This window comes from Carya illinoinensis, chromosome 4, assembly GCF_018687715.1.
Source record: "Carya illinoinensis cultivar Pawnee chromosome 4, C.illinoinensisPawnee_v1, whole genome shotgun sequence".
Lineage (NCBI taxonomy): Eukaryota > Viridiplantae > Streptophyta > Magnoliopsida > Fagales > Juglandaceae > Carya > Carya illinoinensis.
Window position 1 is genome coordinate 42,059,504 of NC_056755.1, and position 20,717 is coordinate 42,080,220.

The following is a 20,717-nucleotide window of genomic DNA, read 5'->3' on the forward strand; positions in this document are numbered from 1 at the left end:
GATCCTTAAGTATGGAGAGGCAACTTTCTCACTCTATTTCATTGAAAAAATAAAGTTTACAATGACAGGTATACATATACAAAGGCAATGAGTCAATCGAATAATAGGACAAAGAATAACAGACTAATTCTAGGAGCAATTGAAAGAAATATTCTAACAAACTTTGCAGAGAATATTTTAATGCTAAGTGGGAGGCCTTATCTTTGGTGATGCTGTATGCAGAGTTAGTGCAACCTCAAGTAATTCCTATATTTTTGTTGATGAAATTTGAGACATTTCAAGAATCGGAAGAAGGTTTTTGTTTAATCAAGTTGTTCTAGCTCCTGATTAATTGCTCTTTGTTTAATTTTTATTTCTTAAAAATTTTCTTGGATTTAGGAGGTTGACGAAGGCATGATCAAGCCTCTGGCTTTTTGTTCCTACCATTGCTCACTTCGCCCTACCAAGAGAAAAAAAGAAAGAAAGAAAGGAAGCAAGAGTTTGGAAATCTTGTTCCTTTTTCTACAGAAGCCGAATCTAGAGCCAATTCTTATCCTTTTCATGTTTGGCAAGCCATTGTCGCTTACGAAGACTGCTGCTTCTTTAGGCTATTTTTAAATTGACCTTGCTCGTGTGATGCAGTCATTTTCGACTCTTGGGGGCATGGTTTTTACTTGTTCTATCTGAGGAGTGATGAAGTTCATCAACCTTGGTCTTGAATTCCTTCATTTGGTTTACATTTTAGAGTTTTTTATTTTTTTTAATTGTAGTGTTATTCTTAGTTGAGAGAGAGGGAGGGAGGGGGTTCCGATGGAGGTTGTCTGGGTATTGATTGAGAAGGTGTGAGAGAGAGAGAGAGAGAGAGAGAGAGAGAGAGAATTGAGAGTGAGGAATGAGAGTTTCTTTCTTCCTCTACAATGTTGTGCAAAATTGAGAGGGTGTAGTGTTGCATAACATTATTAGATGCTATTATTTGTAGAAGAGTGCTGCTGGTTGCCGTCCAGCAATGACCGTTGGGCGTGCTGCATAGCACAGATTTGATTTTTTATTTTTTTAACATATTTAAATGTTTTAAAAAATATAAAAAAATATATCAATATATTAAAAATTACTTTTTCAATCATTAAATAAAGAAAATATTATTATATATAAATAGTTAAAATGAGAAGATAAACTCAAGCCACGTACAAACATTTTCTTTCTTAGAATAACTCAAAAATATTAGATGGTAAAATCATTTGGGCCAGGATCAGGTTTTAACGAACCAAAGGCCAGCAGCAAATGCCTCATTTACAAATATCCGGTGATAAAAGGGAATCTCTGCACGCAACAAAACGGACGTCGTGGATCTCATCTCATCCGTTTGCCTACTTAGTACTTACCCCACAGATTTTTTCAATTTCGATAAAAAGAAGGAAAGAAAGAAAGCGATTACGCTTCGACAGCATTGGTTGCATTGCAATACTTCTGCGCTCGTACTTTCCAGTCCTTCTTACATCTGTCTCCCCACATCGTCGATCCATTTAGCCAATCGAGCTGAGGGAGTCGCAGGTACACATTTTTCTCGTAGTATTATTTAGTTCGTCCGCCACAATACATCATGGCTGTGATATGTCGTGGGATATTTGTAAAGATCAATATTTTATGTTTTTTTTTTTGGGACCGAAACTGACGGTTTTTAGCTACTAATGATCTTTTTGGTTGCTGAGAGAGGAGAAAAAAGAGTGCTAAAAAGAGAAGAATGTTGGGACTTGACAGAACCTCATTGGTTGGATTATATTTTATTAATTTTTTGGCAGGTGGGGAAAAGGTTATTTATTGATGTTTTTGGTCTTTTAGGACTGATCTAATGGGTTGATCCATGATTAAGAAAGAATTCTTCCCAGTTTTTCAATTTGCTGCTCACAACTTTAGAGCATTTTCTTAAAATAGGTTGCCAACTTTTTGTTTATACTTTGGTCCTGAGTGACAGACAAGTAAGCCGGCAAAGATTTGCAATGCTAATAAGTAATAATATTGGATCTTATGATTCTCAAATAAAAAAGACCTTCATAATATCGCTTACTACTTTTGGGGAAGGAGTTCAATGATGCGTTGTATGAAAAAACTAGCAGATGCTTGAGCAGCGTATTGTGTACGATCAACATCTCTCTATTGTCAGCGCTTCTGCTTTCCTCTTTTGTACGATGTTTCTCTGGGCAGGGGAGGGAACCATGGTGTTTAGTGCAGTTTTTTTTTTTTTTTTCCATTGTGCATGTCTCCTAGTAGGTAGAGTATGACCATATGTTCTCAAACGCGCATAGCTATTTACTTGAGTTTGATATGGGTTTACTTCATTATCTGAAATTCGCAGACATTTTTTTCTCGCTTGTGGTTGCATCCTTCATCTTTAATGGTCAACAGAGCTCAAATCCATACTAGCAACTCAGCACTCATTGCCATGATTGCAGATGAGGTAACGATGTTACAATTACTGTATGCTTTGGTAGCATATGGTAATATTAGGAGATGGTTTCTTTGACTTTTTATTCTGTTCATCTGTGCTACATACGGGTGATAAAAGATTTAGAATCTTCATCATACTCTCCACCTCCATGGCCATTCTGCTGTAGCAGTCATTTTCATTTGCAAGGATGCGGACAACTATACTTCTGTTCTACCTCATGGTACTTGATTTATCATCTTTTTCTCAACTCATTCCTTCCATTGTGAATGAGTTTCAGTCGGGTGAAGTTTGACTGGAGTTCGTGGTAAGCCTCAGGAACTAACCTGATCTTGGCTGTTAGCATATATCCTACAGGAATCCTGAGAGGCTGTTAGCTATATTGTTTAGATGAACTACCCTAATGCTCCACTTTTTGGCATTATTTCGCTTTTTCCAGAAAAACAGTTATATTTCATGTTTTACAGTAAGTACACTCTTCACAATACAGTGTGCTGATCATGATTTTCCAAACAGTTACATATTCATTCAGAATTGTTGTGTAAATTGAGTATCCAGTCAAGGAATATGCAGCAAGCATATTGTATCTTCTTCTTTGGCGTTTACCGATGAACCTTTGCAAGTCGTAAATATGAGATCAATTGTACACTCTAGTAGATTGACCAAGACAATTCAAGATGCGTCTTGTATGTTTCTTAGCATCTTATGGCTCGCATTGAGGGGATTCTTTTTAATGTTGTACCTGGCAGTAAATTTGATTGAGTATGGTGTTCAGCTGCTTGGAGCCTACCTGATCAATGACTTATTTCATCCAGGACACTGTAGTTGGATTTCTCTTGGCTGGAGTGGGTAATGTTGACTTACGAAGAAAGACAAATTCACTTATCGTGGACTCAAGTATGCTCTTGATTTGAATGCTTAGTTCCATTATGATGGTGTAATGATACAGGCCTAGAGTGTGCAAGTCTCGCGCAAGCCTTTGAATAAAAGTGGGATCCACCATGAAAAAGTGAATTTTTCATATAGATCTCACTTTTTTCAAAGGGCCTTGCACACTCAAGGCTTGTACAAATCATTTTCCTTACATCCATACAAAGATTCTACACTTGTTTATTATTGCAATACCTTTCTGTTGGCACTTTTTTTTATTTACTCTTTGAATAATTTATGATGTATGGTTAAAAAACTTTAGGACAAATATGTGCTTCTTGTAAGTGCTTGACCAAAGACTGGAACCTGAATTTAATGTACCAATTTGCAAAGAAAAGAAACAGAAATATCAGGAGAATGAAAGTTATGGTATAACTCGTTGATTTTATCACTGCTGACTTTCGTCAACTCAAGGAATGAAAGAAAGTAACTCGAGGAATGAAATAAGACTCATTGATTCGAGTTTATTTGTATTTTCCCTATGGTTCATTCTTTGCCAAGAAAAGAAGGTAAATAACGGAATGTTTTCTGATACAAATCAGTTCATTCCCTGTTTCCTTAATTACAGAACAAGCATATTATTATGAGTAATACTAAATACAGTTATAGTGTGTGCAAATACCGCACGCTCCATTTGAAAAAAAGTGGGATCTACTATTAAAATAATAATAATTTTTTATGCAGATCTCATATTTATCCACTTTTTTAAATGGGAGTGCACAACGTTTGTACACTCTATGACTGTATCTATCAGTTTTCTATTATTATACATTAAAATGTTAAATTGGATTTTTTTATGCTTTATCCTTTCCTTATGGAATTTTTTACATTTGTCTCTTAGAACACAACCATTAAACAAATTGAAGATGCATTTAAAGAGTTCACCACCAGGGAGGACATTGCTGTAGTGCTGATTAGCCAATATGTAAGCTGGTTCTTGTACTCTATCTCGCATTTTATTTTATAGGTCTTCATGATCTTGTACGACTATATTATTCTAAAGGTGTTTGAATATTTACTTGCAACTGCCCGTTCCTGATGCTGTGAAAAAAAATTCCAACATTACATGGTTAAACAGCTCGCCTTATACTAAAGGAAAATGTAGATTATGCCAAAAAGAAAAAAAGGGGGAAAAAAAAAACAGGAGAAATAGCTTTTGTTTGGAGAAAGTCCTGGGTGGCCTGTGCTTATCCAATTATGCTTCATGGAGGTCACTCTAGGCCGAGAAATGTTAGATAGATATAGTCCTAGGTTGGGCAAGTCTAGCACAACCTTTTTGAAAATAAGTGGGGCCCACCATAAAAAAGTGGGTTTTTTCCATGTGGGTCTTACATGTGCTTCACATTTTTTTAAAGGACTGTGCAGGTTCGCAAACTCTAAAACTATACAAATTATTTTTGTAGATACATCTAATTCTCTGCTAGAAGTACCTGTTTATAACTAGAATATTGAATGTTTATACTGTTGGTTACACGTCTCCCTTTTTTAATGGTGTATTTTCTTCTTTAATAGTTATTACTATCTTCATCTACTTTATTAGTCACTAAAAATGTGCTTGGGCCATTTCGCTGGAGTAATGGTAGTGATTTTGAGTGTATGACGTCCATTTTGCCATGTTGTTTCAGTTAAATTTGGCATGCTTGGTTACATTAGGCTCTCAATCTTTTTGATCCTCAGGTTGCAAATATGATAAGGTTTTTGGTTGATAGTTACAACCAGCCAGTTCTCGCTTTTTTAGAGATTCCTTCTAAGGACCATCCTTATGACCCTGCACATGATTCAGTTATTTCACGAGTAAAGTACCTCTTTTCGACAGAATCAGTAGCATCTGGGAGGCGCTAGTTACAGATGTTTCAGTTTTCTTGATGCATTCCCATCAGACTATGTTTGATATGTTTCTCCATTGTATATCTAGAAGACTATGCATTAAGAAGTTGACCATCCTTCTTCCTATCTATGTAATCTATTGTAATAATTTGGATGCATGTTCTAATGATTATTCTAATAAATGAGTTTTACAAGTAAGACAATTTTATTACGGTGAAAAGCGATGCCACCCAGTACACAAGAGTTATAGAGGAGAGAGCACCTGATTAGAGACAATTAAAACAAATGCATTCTAAATAATTGACAGAGCTAGAACTATTATGAGCTGATATCGTACACAATTTTAGCGTTCTGGTTCTTAGCACTATCGGTATCTTCTTGCAATTACAGAAGTTTTGAGTATTGCGTCCCTTTCAAATACACCAAATTAAGCACAAATGAGCCAATTTCACCATCTCCAAAATTACTAAACTCATATCAATTCAAAACTTCTTTACATGTGGAACCTATAATTTTTTTCAACTTAATACCTTTTTACACGCGAGATCTATAACCTTTTTTAACTTCCTATAAATACATTTAAACTCATTTTAACATTTAAATATATCTAAATTTATCTTAGATAAGACTTCACGAAAGTCACTTCACCATCTCAAATTACTATTATTTAAAAAAATTTTAACTCATCTTAACTAAACTCAACATTCAAACGGGATCTAAAACTTTCGAAATTAAATAAACATATTATTTCAAAATATATCAATATTTTAATAAAGGGTTGTGTGAAAGTTGTATAATGATTATGTTTATATAATTTTTCAGATCAAATAAATGACTTGTGTCTGCAACCCTATAATGTGTATCAATAACTGCAATCTCATGAGGTTGGATCGTTGATGTGGTATTGTTCCCTCCCCCTCCTTAAAAAAGAGTAATCCTATCCATGAGAGCTGCACCCTAACCTTGAGTGAACATGAAGTTAATCTCCTACCAATCATTTGTACATAGTATTTATGTGATGCCTCCAAATTTCGTTTAGAATAGAACGGACATTTGAAGTGTCGAGACATGCAACACAAGATTATCTGTCCCCGTTCATGACATATAAGATACAATGTTCCTAACATGCATCTAACATTATGCAATATTCGCAACAAATAAATTTTTTTCTTTGGCAATACTATGCACCAAATTGAAAATATTCCAAATGCTTAAAACATACTTCATATATAAAGATCCATTGAATAACTAAGATCATAACACTAGTCCAAAATGGTTATGATCCAACAAGTACTAAAAATGCAACTCCATCGTACAAGTAGTAATTTACGTTAACTACTATATTAACATTGACATCGCACCGTCGCTCAGTCAACTGTGTCTAGTTGGTCAGCTCCTGATTCTCCTTCAGGTCTTATAACAAAATCTACTATTCGGAGAGAATGGTAGTTGGGACTACCAAAATAAGATTTGATTACAAATTTCAGTAAGTTAATAAAAAACTTCCACACAAGTTAATGATGCATGGATGATAGTAAAAGTATGAATGCATAATCAATTTCATAAGTAATTAAAGCATAACTTGGAGTTCAACATAGCATAACTGACATAACTTAAATTGAAATGTGAACTGAACTTGACTTAACATGAATTTGATCTGAAACTTGACTTAATATGAACTTGCTCTGAAACTTGACTTAACGTGAACGTGATCTGAAACTTATTCTTTAACTGCTTAAATACATAATTCACAGTTGTTATGGCCCCATGTATTCTACGTGTCACAATTGCTGTGTCTCACGTAGTGTATGCGTCACAATTGCTGTGACCCTATACTTCGTGTGCTTGAAACTTATTCTTTAACTGTTTAAATATATACTCCACAATTGTTGTGGCCTCATGTATTTTACGTGTTACAATTGCTGTGTCTCATGTAGTGTATGCGTTACAATTGCTGTGACCCCATACATAAGTAATCAAAGCATAACTTGACATACAACATAGCATAACATGACATACTTGCAACAGTGAACATGACATGAAATACATGTAATAGATGACATATTTAACATGATGTACTTGCAATGTATAGCAATAAGTGACAAAATATCTTGTATAACAGATGAAAACTCATGACAGAATAAATTCTGTATAACAGAAAAATATGTGATAACTTGGCATGGCATGACATATATGATAACACACATATATACACTGTAGTTTCTTTACTTAGCACACATACACAGTAAACTGCTAGTAAGTTAAAAATTAACTTACCTTGATCTCTACGTCTCTTATAAAAACTCAAGCGTGATCACGATGAACTGTAATTAGTAATTCTAAAAATTAGAACTAAATCATTAATAATTTGAAATATGAAAAAATACTAACTTAAGAGTAAAATTTTCATTTTACCCTCTACATGTAAGAAAATGACCATTTTATCCCTAACTCAAGGGTTTTGCATGCTAACTCCAAAAGTCACCAAAATTTACATGTTTCATGTAAATTTGATCTTAAACTCAAATATCAATTTAGAAAAATTTAAAACTAATCACAACTATTAAAACTCTATAAGGCCGAAATTCTCATATGCTATTTCCATTGATTTTTGTTTCTAACTTATTTTGATCAACCTTTTGATCTATGACTTATAAAGATGTGATCTTCAAACCAAACTATCACATGATTTAAAAAGATGTCTTAAAACATATATAAACTTCTAATTCAAGATCACATGATTTAAAAAGATGTCTTAAAACATATATAAACTTCTAATTCAAGATCACATGGTTAAAAATTAACCAAAATATAACTTTAGCCAAGAACATCCACACTTTGGCTTATCCGAATACCTCTTTGCATAAAATTTCATATCTTTAAAACTAACATCAAATATTTTTAAAATAATATTATAACATGTATATAAGAGGATTAGGATCCTTCAATAAAATTATTAAAGCCATTGGAATAGGTTTAAACCACCAAAGATTTAGACTTTCTCAAAACAGAAACTGTTTTTCCTCTTCCAGTTTCTAAGTTTCTAGATCTAAGAAAATATTTCATCAAAACTTTTAATCATGCAACAAATCCTAAACCAATAATCATATAAACATGTTAACAATACTCCATAAAAATTTCAGACCAAGATCTATCTATTAGATTGGTCAAAAACTTCAAAATACAACATATTCTCCAGTTTATCTTCTAGAATGACCCTTTTAGAGTTTAAAAAATATTTGACTAACCAAATAATTTTAAAATGGAAGAAATAAGATATCTACGTAAATTAGACTAAAAAATAAACAACTTGTATGAATGAGATTTTATGATAAAATACTTATAAAAACTTCGAAATGAGAGTACAAAAGAACACCTAAAAGTTATCCGAGAGAGTATTTGGTGTTCATTCAATGAAAGGTGTAAAGGAAGATGCTTTCATGGGAAGTGGACTGGAGATATTTATACACAAGACATGGAAGAGAATGAGGCTGAAATGAGGGTTGAGTGCTGGTCTTTCTTACCCGATAATTTCTACAAAAATCAGCTCAAAATATTTTTACCCAATAATATCCATAAAAATCAGTTCAAGATATTTTTATTCAATAATATCCATAAAAATCAGCTCAAGATATTTTTACCCAATAATATCAAAGAAAATCAGCTCAAAATATTTTTATCCAAAAATATTCATAAATATCAGCTCAAGATATTTTTACCCAATAATATCTACAAAAATCAGTTCAAGATATTTTTAACCAAAAATATCTACAAATATCAGCCTAAGATATTTTCTAATGGTAGAGTATAGACTTGGAAGAGTGAGGTAGCTTTTTGATTTTTTTCCTTCTAGAACCTTCTAACTCCTCTTGACGACATCTGATTAGCCATGTAGGGGGATGAAATTACTTGGTCAAAATCAATGCTAAGGTGTCCAATTAAAACTTTTTTAACTTAATTTGGACATTCCACACTTCTGATACCATAGTAAGTAATAACACTAACTATGTGGTTAGACTAAAACCTATACAATTAATAGATTCGTGAAAACTTATAGGGTCTTCACGAGGTTCTTAAATCTAATAAAAATTCCACAATTAAATTTCTAACAGGCTGTTATAATGTCCACCATGGACCTTAATAGTACAATTATTCATTGCAAAACATTATTTATTTTACAGTCAAAGCTTATTCTCCATTGAAACTAATTTTTCAGTAGAGAAAACTTGGTGACTAGCTCATCTGGTCTGAAGTTATAACCAGCCCACCAATCCCCTCCCACCATGTCAACATATTAGAGGGCACTTTATGAACTTGCCTACACCAAATTTTATCCCTACTCAAACTCCCCATCTGTGCATCACATTTTCACTCTGCTACCCAAATCACATTTTCACTTTGCTATCCAAACTCACCGCCCCCCCCCCCCCCCCCCCCCCAAAAGGTTGCGATAGAGCTCACACAAACCTTCAATATAACATGACTGTGATGGAGCTAACACAGACTAGTGACGAAGTACATCCCAAACAGTGCGCGCGCGACACATTTTTTCACAGACCCCACAGCTAACCCATTTTTTCAATTTTTGTTAAAGTTCAAAATAGATAAAATCAAACCATTAGTAGCGGCGACAACAGAATTTTCACAAGATCTTGAAAGAAAAATCAGATTGGAGGGGAAGGATTGATTTTTCAGTGTAGTGGATTTTTGCCAAATTTGAAGGGGAAGGAATGGTGCAGTGGTGAGTTGCTGAGTTTTGCTATTAGAGGGTTTAATTTCCTGTTTTTCATTCTACTTTATCTAGATTTCTTTATCTTACATAGAGCAAGCTCATTGGTGGGATGTTTTTCCCCCAACAGCAACAGGGCTGTTGCAAAGTGCCTCTCTTTTTAAGTATAAAAGTCACCCCATATCGGATACACCATGCAATTTCACTCTCTCTCTCTCTCTCTCACTCTAGAAAAATGGAATGAGGCTGGAAAGAATATGTATGAAGATAGCCACGAAATTGAGCATATGAAATGGAAGATGTAATAATTGTTTAGCTGATGATATTTGACTCCAAAATGTAACCCTGACACAGATATGAGGGGTCTGATTGTTTAAAGCAAGAGTCACGAGTCCACCAGAATAAAGATTTTAGGCAGGTAGAATGCCATTAAACGAGGCCTTTTACACTCAAATTCATTTTAGGCCCAATTCGAAAGGCCTTACAGTTGTAATTTTACAGAAAAAGAGGCCCTTTCAGCTAAAGTACGGCATTTTTAAGCAAGGTAAAGCCACCCTCTTTTTCCCGTATTTCTTCTCTCCGTCTACTCCAGAGTAGAAGAAAGCAAAGCAAAGCAACGCGAAGCGAAGCAGAGAAACTCTCAACTCTCTCTCTCAACTCTGTGAGGGTACATGCAGTAGATGCTCTTTGGAATCCCTGACTCATCTCGACTCGGCCGAGTACCGACTCCAGTCCGTCAGCGGTCAGCCCATCCACCTAGCTCATGGCGAATAACCATCCCTCCTCCGAGGCCACCACCAACGACGACTTCCTCGACCAAATTCTCGGCATACAGACCTTCGGTTCGGCCGACACCGGAGGCTTGCATGCACCCGATGGAGGCTTGTCTGCCGGCGGTGCGCCTCCGCCGATGATGCTGCAGCTCAACTCTGGCGACGTCTCCGGCGGGTTCCACGGGCAGGTTTTTCCGTTGGGGCTGAGCTTGGACCAGGGAAAGGGAGGGTTTCTGAAGCCCGAGGAGGCCTCTGGGAGTGGCAAACGCTTTCGCGACGACCTCGTTGATGGTAGAGCTTCTTCTATGAAAAACGTAAGATACTGCCTTTTCTTTTTCTTTATGCTTTTCTTGTTTATTGGGTCAGAAAGTGGCGTTTTTTTTAGTCAGGAAAGTTTGATAAACCAAACTCAGCTGAATGGTTCTATATCTCATGTTAACAAAATTTAGGATTATTTTCTTTTCGGAAAATTTGCGGCAACTAGAAAGATCAAAATTTTCTCTCTTTATTTCGGTGTGTGCTCGCTTCTTAGTAGTAGTGATAATTTTTAAGTCAGAGAAGAGGAGCATAACTACTGGATACGCGGTTTATGCATTTGAGTTGTTCTTTTTGTATAATACCTAAGGACAGAACAGGAAGCAAATTGACGTTGGGAAACTCATACGGGGATGGGTTTGTGAACAACGATGTGAGATTCAAGGTATTATATCAGACAAGAAGTAAAAAACAAGAGGCCATGTGAGGGCATCTGTTAGTTTTGTTTCGAAAAGAAAAAGGGAAGTTAAAAATATTGAAAAAGCTTTGCATATGCGGAAGCGAGTGAAAAGTAACGGCAGTGGGCGTGGTTTTAGTGCAAGGTTCAGTGATTAATGCATAGCTTTATGGATTGAAGCAACTCGCAAAGCGATTAAAACCACTGGAAGTAGCAAACCGAGAGCGAAAAACTGTTGACCTAAGCATTATTGTAATTTAGTAAATTGAAGGGCTTCGCAGTCTTTTGGATCCATTTTCGTGAGGTAGTTAAACTTGTGGCATTTGATTTTGCTTTAGTATTGGGACAATTGGCAGTCGCTCCAATTTTTGCAGATTTCTTCTTCTTTTTTATTTTTATTTTTCTTTTGGTTGGAGGGGGAGGGGGAGGGAGGGTGTTTCACATGCAATTGCTGTCTGTGTTGATCGAATTATCATTCTTTTGCAGGTTTTCCATGGCCAACCAATGCCCACGACGGTTGCTGCAGCACCACATCCACCAACAATGCGCCCAAGGGTGCGGGCCAGACGAGGTCAGGCCACAGATCCACACAGCATAGCTGAGCGGGTAAGTTTGATATTCATAACAGCCATGAATATAGCAACAAGCCTTTGGAAAATTTCGAAGAAAACATACCATTTTAAATGCTTTGTTTTGGGGCAAGTGCTTGGATTCTTGTGTTTGATTTGCTCTTGAAGGTCTTTCCTCTTTTCCCTGTTGCAATGGTCGAGTTCACATTAATCTGCACCTTTTTGGTATAGTTGCGGAGAGAAAGAATAGCAGAAAGAGTCAGAGCATTGCAGGAACTGGTTCCTAGCGTCAACAAGGTCAGTCACTTTCTTTTGCGTCAATTTAAATTTAATTCATAGAAAGATGCATTCTGTTTCTTATGGTCATCACTCTTATTGAAGTTCTATTCTTCTTGAAAATAAGGAGAATTGCTCTCATGTTCCTAAAATTGAATAAGGGGAGTGTAATTTTAATGGACTAAATGTCCATGATTTTCTGCTTTCGGTTGTAAACCCTAGTTAGGTACTTCTCATGTATACTTCCTGTATACTTGGGCTATGCCTATTTTTATTATGAATAAAACTTCTTGATTAGCTATCAAATAAGGGCACTGTACACATAATATACTTTCAGAGGACAAAGAACACTTGTATGTTCCTTTTCTTTAAATTCTGCCCATTTTTTTCTCTGAAGAAATTTTACAAACTGCAGTACAGTTTTGTGCATGGAAGATGATACTGGGGATGAGTTTCACATTCTTTTCCCCCTGCAAAGATAAACGAATTTAGTTGTACAATAGGTTAACTAGCAGAAAAGAGGGGAAAGAGGATATATTTTCATTTTTTATGGTTAGAAACTTTTGAGATTTAAAAACATTAAATTCTATTTTTTTGAATTGCTGCTCTCCTTATCAGCACAATACTAGGCCTACTGATTTATATGATCTGTTGCTCTACAAGATTGAATTCATAATAAATCCCACATGGATTAAACCTTGAAAGTATGCAGTCCCCTTTCATTCAGGCATTCAATTGTTCATTGATTCTAGTTTTGATTGAAACATTTCTTGCATATGTTCAATATACCATATAAGACAATTAGTTCTAGATTGGTGGTGTACAATATATCTGTCTAGATGGCAGGAAGCATGAAATCTCAAAGGTATTACAGTCCATCCTGTCTTACTAATGCTTATTCTATTTACGTCTGAAAAATACTATTGTTTATTGTAAAGTTCCAATGTGCATCACCTGAAACTCCAAAACAATATTCTTTGATGGTAATGGGGATGCATAAAATACAAAAAAGCAGTACATATCACGGGAACAGAAACTGCAGAGTATTATCTGCTTAGGCTTGAAAACCCAGTATCGCCTGATTGCTTGTTTCATTCTTCTCGTGCACTATATTTTGTGCAGCGAGTATATTAAGTTAGTTTGACCAGGAAGTTTTTAATTAATGATATTGTCAATTCATTGGGTCCCTCCAACTCCAACCCCCCCCCCCCCCCCCCCCCCCAACAAAAAAAAAGGTGTGGGTTCAAGACCCACCAGTTGCATTTTATTTGTGACTCACCTATAAAAGAAAGAAAAAAAAAAAAAAAAAAAAAAAAAAAGAAAAAAAAAAAAGAAAGAAAGAATGAGCTTCGGCTTTCCCCAGAAGATGTTACACCCTTTTTATTTAGGTTCATTGAATTGACTGCAAGGATGTTGAATCTATGGATGAAAACATGGTTTCATGGTTAATTAATGTTGCATGGTGACATCTTCCCAAGTCAATCTTCAACTTAAAAATTTCTCCATTGACCGACCATACGATTCGATTTTCCTTTGTTTGACTATTGATCTAGCCATGTTTCTGTAGACGGATAGAGCTGCCATGCTTGATGAAATTGTGGATTATGTGAAGTTTCTAAGGCTTCAAGTCAAGGTAAAGTAATCTATGCTCCTTACAAATTCTATTATTCTTATGTAGTTGTCTAGCTGATCTCTTAATTATATAGGTCGTTGAATAGTGGTGTATCAAAAGTATCACGAAGGTAACATATATCTATATGCATGTAGCTTGCTAACTAGACAAACAAAACAAGCTTCAGATATTATATTATGACTTCCTTCTAGTTACTCTTTTACTCTGTTAGCACAATTTAGCTTTTGTCTTGTGCTGATTTTGATTCAATCATCATTGAAATTATGGGGGTAAAATTTGTTAGTTGCCTGACCAACTCCCTTAGTTTGAGGGCATATTTTCATCTTAAGCTATTCGTCTTACTATGCTTATCTTGTTTCTACTATCATCATATGTTGGCTTCTCCCTCTAATGACAAATAGGAGATGCTACTTTTTGTACCACATGTTTTGACCCATTTCCTTCGTGATCTTGCTGCCTTGCCATTTGGAACCTGTCATTTGCTTTCGTTAAGTCTTCTTGAGTAAGGGCTTCTTGAGTAAGTTGGGTTACAATAATTGGAATATGCATTTGATAGGTGCGGAAAAAAGGAGAAAAAAAGAAAGAGAAAAGAAGGGGGGGGGGTGTTGGGTAGTGGGAAGAGACATTTTTCAAATCATAGGGTCGGAGTGATAAAGTGAAAATGGAGCAAACCAAAGGTGTTAAAGAGTTCATTTCCCTAAATGTCTGTGATGTAAACATTGCATGATTGGTATTGGCATTTGGTCTCTTTTGTTTTAAAATGTAATTAAAAAGGGGGTGTTCAAGCAATTGGCTATTCATGGTCATATAATTTGGTTTGATTCTTTTATTAATTCCTTTCCCTTTACAGGTTTTGAGCATGAGTAGGCTGGGCGGAGCCGGTGCAGTGGCACCACTTGTAACAGACATTCCACTATCATCAGTTGAGGTTATAAATATGAACGTTATGAAGCATTTGCATATTTCTATATTATTTTACTTGTGCCTTTAGCCACTATGTTGCTTCACTTTGTAACTTAGGAGGAAGGCAGTGATGGCGGACGAAACCAACCAGCGTGGGAAAAGTGGTCTAATGATGGGACCGAACGTCAAGTAGCTAAGCTTATGGAAGAAAACGTCGGGGCTGCCATGCAGTTCCTTCAGTCGAAGGCTCTTTGCATCATGCCAATCTCATTGGCATCAGCCATTTACCAAACACAGCCATCAGACACCTCTAGCATTGTCAAGCCAGAAAGCAATCCCCCTCCATAGACCTCCCGTGAGAGGATAAACTGCTTCGCCCATGGTCCTATCAGAAACTCATTATATTCCTCGGTCTCTCTACCTTATTATATACATGTCACTTTCAACCCCCACAAAATTTAGTTGCTCACTCGGTTCAAATTGCAATCAAAGTCAGATGCCATGGTTCTTGCTTATTTTCCTGTCTTTTTAGCTTTTGTCAAAACAGGTTTTGATGTCAATAGCCTAAAAAATGCAAGCCGGCCCCTTAAAGTCGTGCCCAGCTCCAAGTAAAGGTGAAGAATCGTCAAAGCTTACTTGATGTGCTCCCCTTTTTTTTCTTTGTAGCAGTGGTGGGGGGTGATGGTGGAAAATGATGGAAGCACTTTCGTAGTGGGGGCTCTCATTTTTTTTGGGTAGTGGCTTGTGGGGTCCTTCCAAGAAGGATAGAGTATGTTTCATTTGTATAATCTTTAACTCGTATAAAGCGTTGGATTGATATGACATGTTTCACGCGCACTCACTTTCTATTTTCTTCTTTATCTCCCCGCCCCCCACAAGATGTATCGTTCATTCTCTCTGTATTTTATTATATAATATTTAAAAAATAAGTTTACAAGTTAAATATAATAAATAATTTTTAATTTTTTAATATCACATCATAAGATAATGAGATAAAAATAAAAATTGAGATTATAAATAGAATTATTCAAATCTACAAGAGAGATAATGATGCAAAAGTAGGTCCACAAACATATATGGATCTTATCATAAGACAGTTTTAAAAAACACTCCCAGAAATTAGATACCGCTCGAAACTTGGATTAAATTTAGTTAAATTTAATTTAGTTTAATTATAAGTTGACTTTAATATTTAAATATTTAATTATTAAATCATTAAATTCATTTTTAATTTAACTCTTTATGTATAAGATTTTTTTCAACTTAACAATTTTTTATATGTGAAATTTATAATTTTTTTAATTTATTATAAATATATCTAAATTTATCTTAATATTTAAACATATTTAAATTCAATTTAGATACGTTTTATAAAATTTATTTTATTATATCAACTCACTACTATTAATAAATAATTCAATTAAACTGACCATCTAAACGGAAAAAGGATATATTTTTTCTCAGCACATATTTTTTCTTTCTAAAATATTAATAAAAAAAATTGATCTTTGAACGCCTAATCTTATCCATTCTTCTCAGGAAAAGGAAAAAGAAAACTTTTACTCCCATTGGAGGGGCATATTCTCCCAAGGAAATATATTGAGGATTTGAATGTCCCATATTCTCCCTGTGTGTGTATTGATATGGTAAGAGCGTATTGATTTATATATAACTTTTCTCCAAGGTTGTGTAGTCTGAGTAATCCCAACAGACTCTTATAATGTCTCTCTCTCTCTCTCTCTCTCTCTCTCTCTCAAGCTAGCAACATCTTATATTTAGTTGCAGAATCCTTCTGTACTTGGGACTTGCACTAAAAGGTGTTGTACTTTGATGGAGTTTTTATGCTCACATCAAAGATCCCCCAATCTTACGTTTTACTGCAACAAACTCTGAGAGTCCAACTCGCAAAGAGGAGGACATTATCAAATACTTCCATGATCCATGCATACTGTCCGAAGGATTTGCACTTACGACATTGGATATTATAGGATTTACATGTTGTATTTATTTTTAATTTATAAAATTTTTATAAATTGAACCCTTAGTTCAAGCAAATAATTAAAGAAAATTTTTGTAACGTTCCCAGCTCCCATGTGTTTTAGTGGATAATTGCGACGTCGGGATATTGTGCACCGCACGGGCACAGCGCCAATGATCATAGATGTTTATGCGCTCGTATGCTTAGCACACTTGTCTGGTCAAAACTGCAATGGAAAAAAAGGCATGTATTATAACTATAGGCACAAGTGCCAGAGAAAATATTAAAACACCAAACTAGGCATAACGTGCCATTCATAAGTCATATTTATCTATTTGTCTCAACATTACAATGTCGTTATAAAGTCATTACAACCTTAAATTGTCCAAAAAAATCATTTAAATAAAAAACAAAAATAATCATCAATAGAAGGATAACCCAAACAGGACAGACCCTCGCCTCACTCCTTAGATTGCATTGGATTGTCCTAATCATACATGCCCTCATCGCTCACGTTTATATTTTCAAAAAGCCAAATTGTAGTGGAATTAATACAGTGAGATCTCAAAATATTTCAGTAAGTTAAAAACAATGACAATCATAAAATGCATGTAATGCCCTCAACATAGTAAACCCCAGCAACATATATAATTCATTCATCACAGTAAACAACCCAAGCATCCAATTCCCAACGTCAATGAAAACGTTTGAAGCATGAGAGCCCCAGATCCTCCATACATAAAACCATTTGAGAACCCTAATTCTCCCATAATTATAAAATCATCCAAGTACTATTTCCTTATTAATGCATGCACCATGGTCTTCCCTAAAACAGCCATGTACACACATTGGCCATTTTTGTCACACCGTAGATAACAACCACTCATGTGACTTCATCTCAAGAATAGCTTTGGTTTCGGGTAACTGTTGTTCACTAAAAACGTTTACTAGCCTTTGCTAGTCGAGAGGCAACAACTCAACCCGAGATCGTTACAATCTTGCCTGAACCCGTTGATAACCCAGCATCAACCTAGAAGATTTCATTTCATTGTCACATGCACTTAAGTGACTATGAAAGCTTCACTAAGATAATTTTCCATCTCGACTTGGGGTCATGAATCACACACGTGCATACCCACTTTGTTAAAACACCAAGCATCTCTTAAAAATATCATCTCAAGAGACGAAATGCAACACTAAAATTATTCTCAAAATCAACTTACAAGAGATGGAAAAACTAACAATGCAAAGTGCGAAGCAAGACCATAGATTGCGTAAATGACCTTCATACGCGATTTGAAAAACTACAAGATAACTTGCCAAGCAACCAGTAAGATAACGGTATATAACAAAAATAAGATAATCACTTGCTTACTCTTAGCAACATAAAAGCTACAAACTTGGATTGGAAGTGCAATAGCATAGTCCACGATCATCGAGCACACATTGAAAGCATCATTATAGAAGACACTTATCTCGAGTAGTGAATATTTATTGGGTTTTGGTCGGTTGTAGGTAGTTGGTAGATCTTCAAGTTGAGATTAATGATGACTTTGAGCGTTTAAGTATGTATGTGCTTGAGGTTTTAGAGAGGAAGGGTTTTTTGGGTTGATCACAGAACAAATGAGAGAGAGAGAGAGAGAGAGAGAGAGAGAGAGAGAGAGAGAGAGAGAGAGAGAGAGAGAGAGAGAGAGAGAGAGAGAGAGAGAGAGAGAACTTGAGTAACTCAAGAAAGGGCTTCAAAAATTAGAAAGTGAGAGAAAATAAATGAACACCTGTTTAGGCACATACTTTTATTTCACTTATTTCTTAATCACCTTATCAGTGACTTTACAATGACAAAATTTTTATTTGGGCATTTCCATAACTCCAATTTTCTAAGCGTCCTCAGAATTTCCTGATTTATGCATGTCGACCATGAGATTGCTTCTCCTAGGTTTATCTCAATCCCATTCTAGTCACATGTTCTCTAAATTTCTCCAAAAATAAACATTTGGTCATCGGATCTGCTACCATCTCGGTCGAAGAAATAAAATTAATCTTGACCTCACATCTTTCTACTATATCTAAAATATAGTGATAATGCACATCAATGTGTTTTCCCTTAAAACTTTGTGTTCCACTTTTTATCAATGAGATGACAAACTGATTATCACAAAACACATTAATTGATTTTATAGATGTACCCAAATTTAAATTTTCAATAAAGCGTTTCATCCACACTGCATTACTCACTGCATTACTACAAATAATATATTCTGCTTCCATAGTAGACTTAGCAACACAACCCTGTTTCTTACTCAAATAAGAAACTGCTGTTCCACCAAACATAAATATATGTCCAGATATAAATTTTCTATTATTTACATCACTTCCAAAATCAACATAACTGTAGCCAATTAATTCTAGATTACTGATTCTAAAGTATAATTTAAAATTTTTGGTACCTTGTAAATACCTTAATATACTCTTCACTGATTGCCAATGTTCCTTACCTGGATTAGATTAATATTTGCTTACCAATCCTACTGCATAACAAATATCTGATCTTGTACTTATCATTGCATACATGAGACTTCCCACAGCTTGAGCATAGAGAATATTAAGCATTTTACTTATTTCTTCCTCATCTTTTAAGCACATACTTTTATTTAAAATATGACCTTTGCAAACATGTGTGCTTAAGGATTTACAATTTTTCATACCAAATCTCTTAGGTACTTCTTCTAGATATTTTTCTTGATCTAAATACAATATATTTGAGTGTCTATTTCTACAAATTCTTATATCAAGAACATAGGCAGCTTTACCCATGTCTTTCATTTCAAATTTAGATTTTAAGAATTCTTTTGTTTTATTCATCATATTTAGAAAATTACGTGCCAATAATATATCATCAACATATAATGATAATAATGTTAATACATTATCATTTTTCCATATGTATATACAGTGATTTAGTGGACTCATTTCATATTCCATTTCTAAAATGGTTTGGTGTAATTTCAAGTACCACTATCTTGAATATTCCTTAAGTCCATGCAATGAATTCTTCAACCTGTAGACTTTTTCTTTATGTCCTTTAATTTGGAATCATTCTGGTTGAATTATAAATATATAATCTTTTAATTCACCATTAAGAAAAGTTGTCTTTACATCTAACCGATATAATTCTAAATTCATCCTGGCAACAACATATGTGATAATCCTTACGGATGTGAACTTTGCCACAGGCAAATATGTATCTACAAAGTATACACCTAGTTGTTGGGTATATATCTTGGTCACCAACCTTACTTTATATCTTTCCAAACTACTATCAACTTTAAATTTTCTTCTTAGAACCCATTTGCAATTAGTAGCTTTTCTATCTTTTGGAAGATCTGTTAACTCCTAAACGTTATTCTTGTTTATTGATTCTATTTCATCTTTCATAGCCTGAAGTCATTTATCTGAATTGATGCTATTAATTGCCACAGAAAAATTTTCAGGATCATTTTCTAAATTTTTCAAACTGGTATTTAGTACATAATGATCTTGAAATAATATCGATGGCCGTCTGGTTCTTTTACTCCCATTGTCTCCCTCCATCATCAATTCTTGAAGATTGATTTTCTTCTGACTTTATTTTATTCTTATAATTATGTATTTGAATAATATCATAATTTTCATTATTAGCTTCTATGGAAATCTGTTAATTTTCTAAATCCTTTTCTAAATCTATCTGATCAACTGAAATAACTTGGTTTGTATATTTCAAGAAAACGGTATCCCTACTTTCTATCAATCTTCTTTCAGAATGATAAAATTTGTAGTCACTTCTGTTTTCTACATACCCAACAAAACTGCATTTCCAAGTTTTACTTTTTAATTTATCCTTTAGTTGGCTTGGGATAAGCACTTGTGCCTTACAACCATACACTTTGAGTTTACTTAAGTATAATTTATGTCCCGTCTATATCTCA

At 34.8% G+C, this 20,717-nt stretch overlaps 1 protein-coding gene and 1 long non-coding RNA gene across 2 annotated transcripts; both read left to right on the forward strand.

Moving 5' to 3' along the window:
* The first annotated feature begins 1,330 nt into the window (after positions 1-1,330).
* On the forward strand, positions 1,331-5,377 carry LOC122306831. Its single transcript, XR_006241542.1, has 5 exons — positions 1,331-1,530; positions 2,333-2,434; positions 3,238-3,319; positions 4,194-4,277; positions 5,030-5,377. It is a non-coding gene; the product is annotated as an uncharacterized LOC122306831 (long non-coding RNA).
* Positions 5,378-10,449: 5,072 nt separating this feature from the next.
* On the forward strand, positions 10,450-15,622 carry LOC122308488 (transcription factor UNE12-like). Its single transcript, XM_043121843.1, has 6 exons — positions 10,450-10,995; positions 11,880-11,999; positions 12,194-12,259; positions 13,806-13,871; positions 14,722-14,799; positions 14,892-15,622. The coding sequence occupies exons 1-6, from the start codon at positions 10,672-10,674 to the stop codon at positions 15,120-15,122; spliced, it is 885 nt and encodes a 294-aa protein (XP_042977777.1). The 5' UTR covers positions 10,450-10,671; the 3' UTR covers positions 15,123-15,622.
* Positions 15,623-20,717: the final 5,095 nt, after the last annotated feature.

Bases quoted from the DNA above. Each gene is read 5' to 3' on its own strand.
- LOC122308488 (XM_043121843.1), top strand. From the start codon at position 10,672: ATGGCGAATAACCATCCCTCCTCCGAGGCCACCACCAACGACGACTTC. The intron at 13,872-14,721 runs GTAAAGTAATCT...TTCCCTTTACAG, and splicing joins TTCTAAGGCTTCAAGTCAAG to GTTTTGAGCATGAGTAGGCT. The intron at 14,800-14,891 runs GTTATAAATATG...TTTGTAACTTAG, and splicing joins TTCCACTATCATCAGTTGAG to GAGGAAGGCAGTGATGGCGG.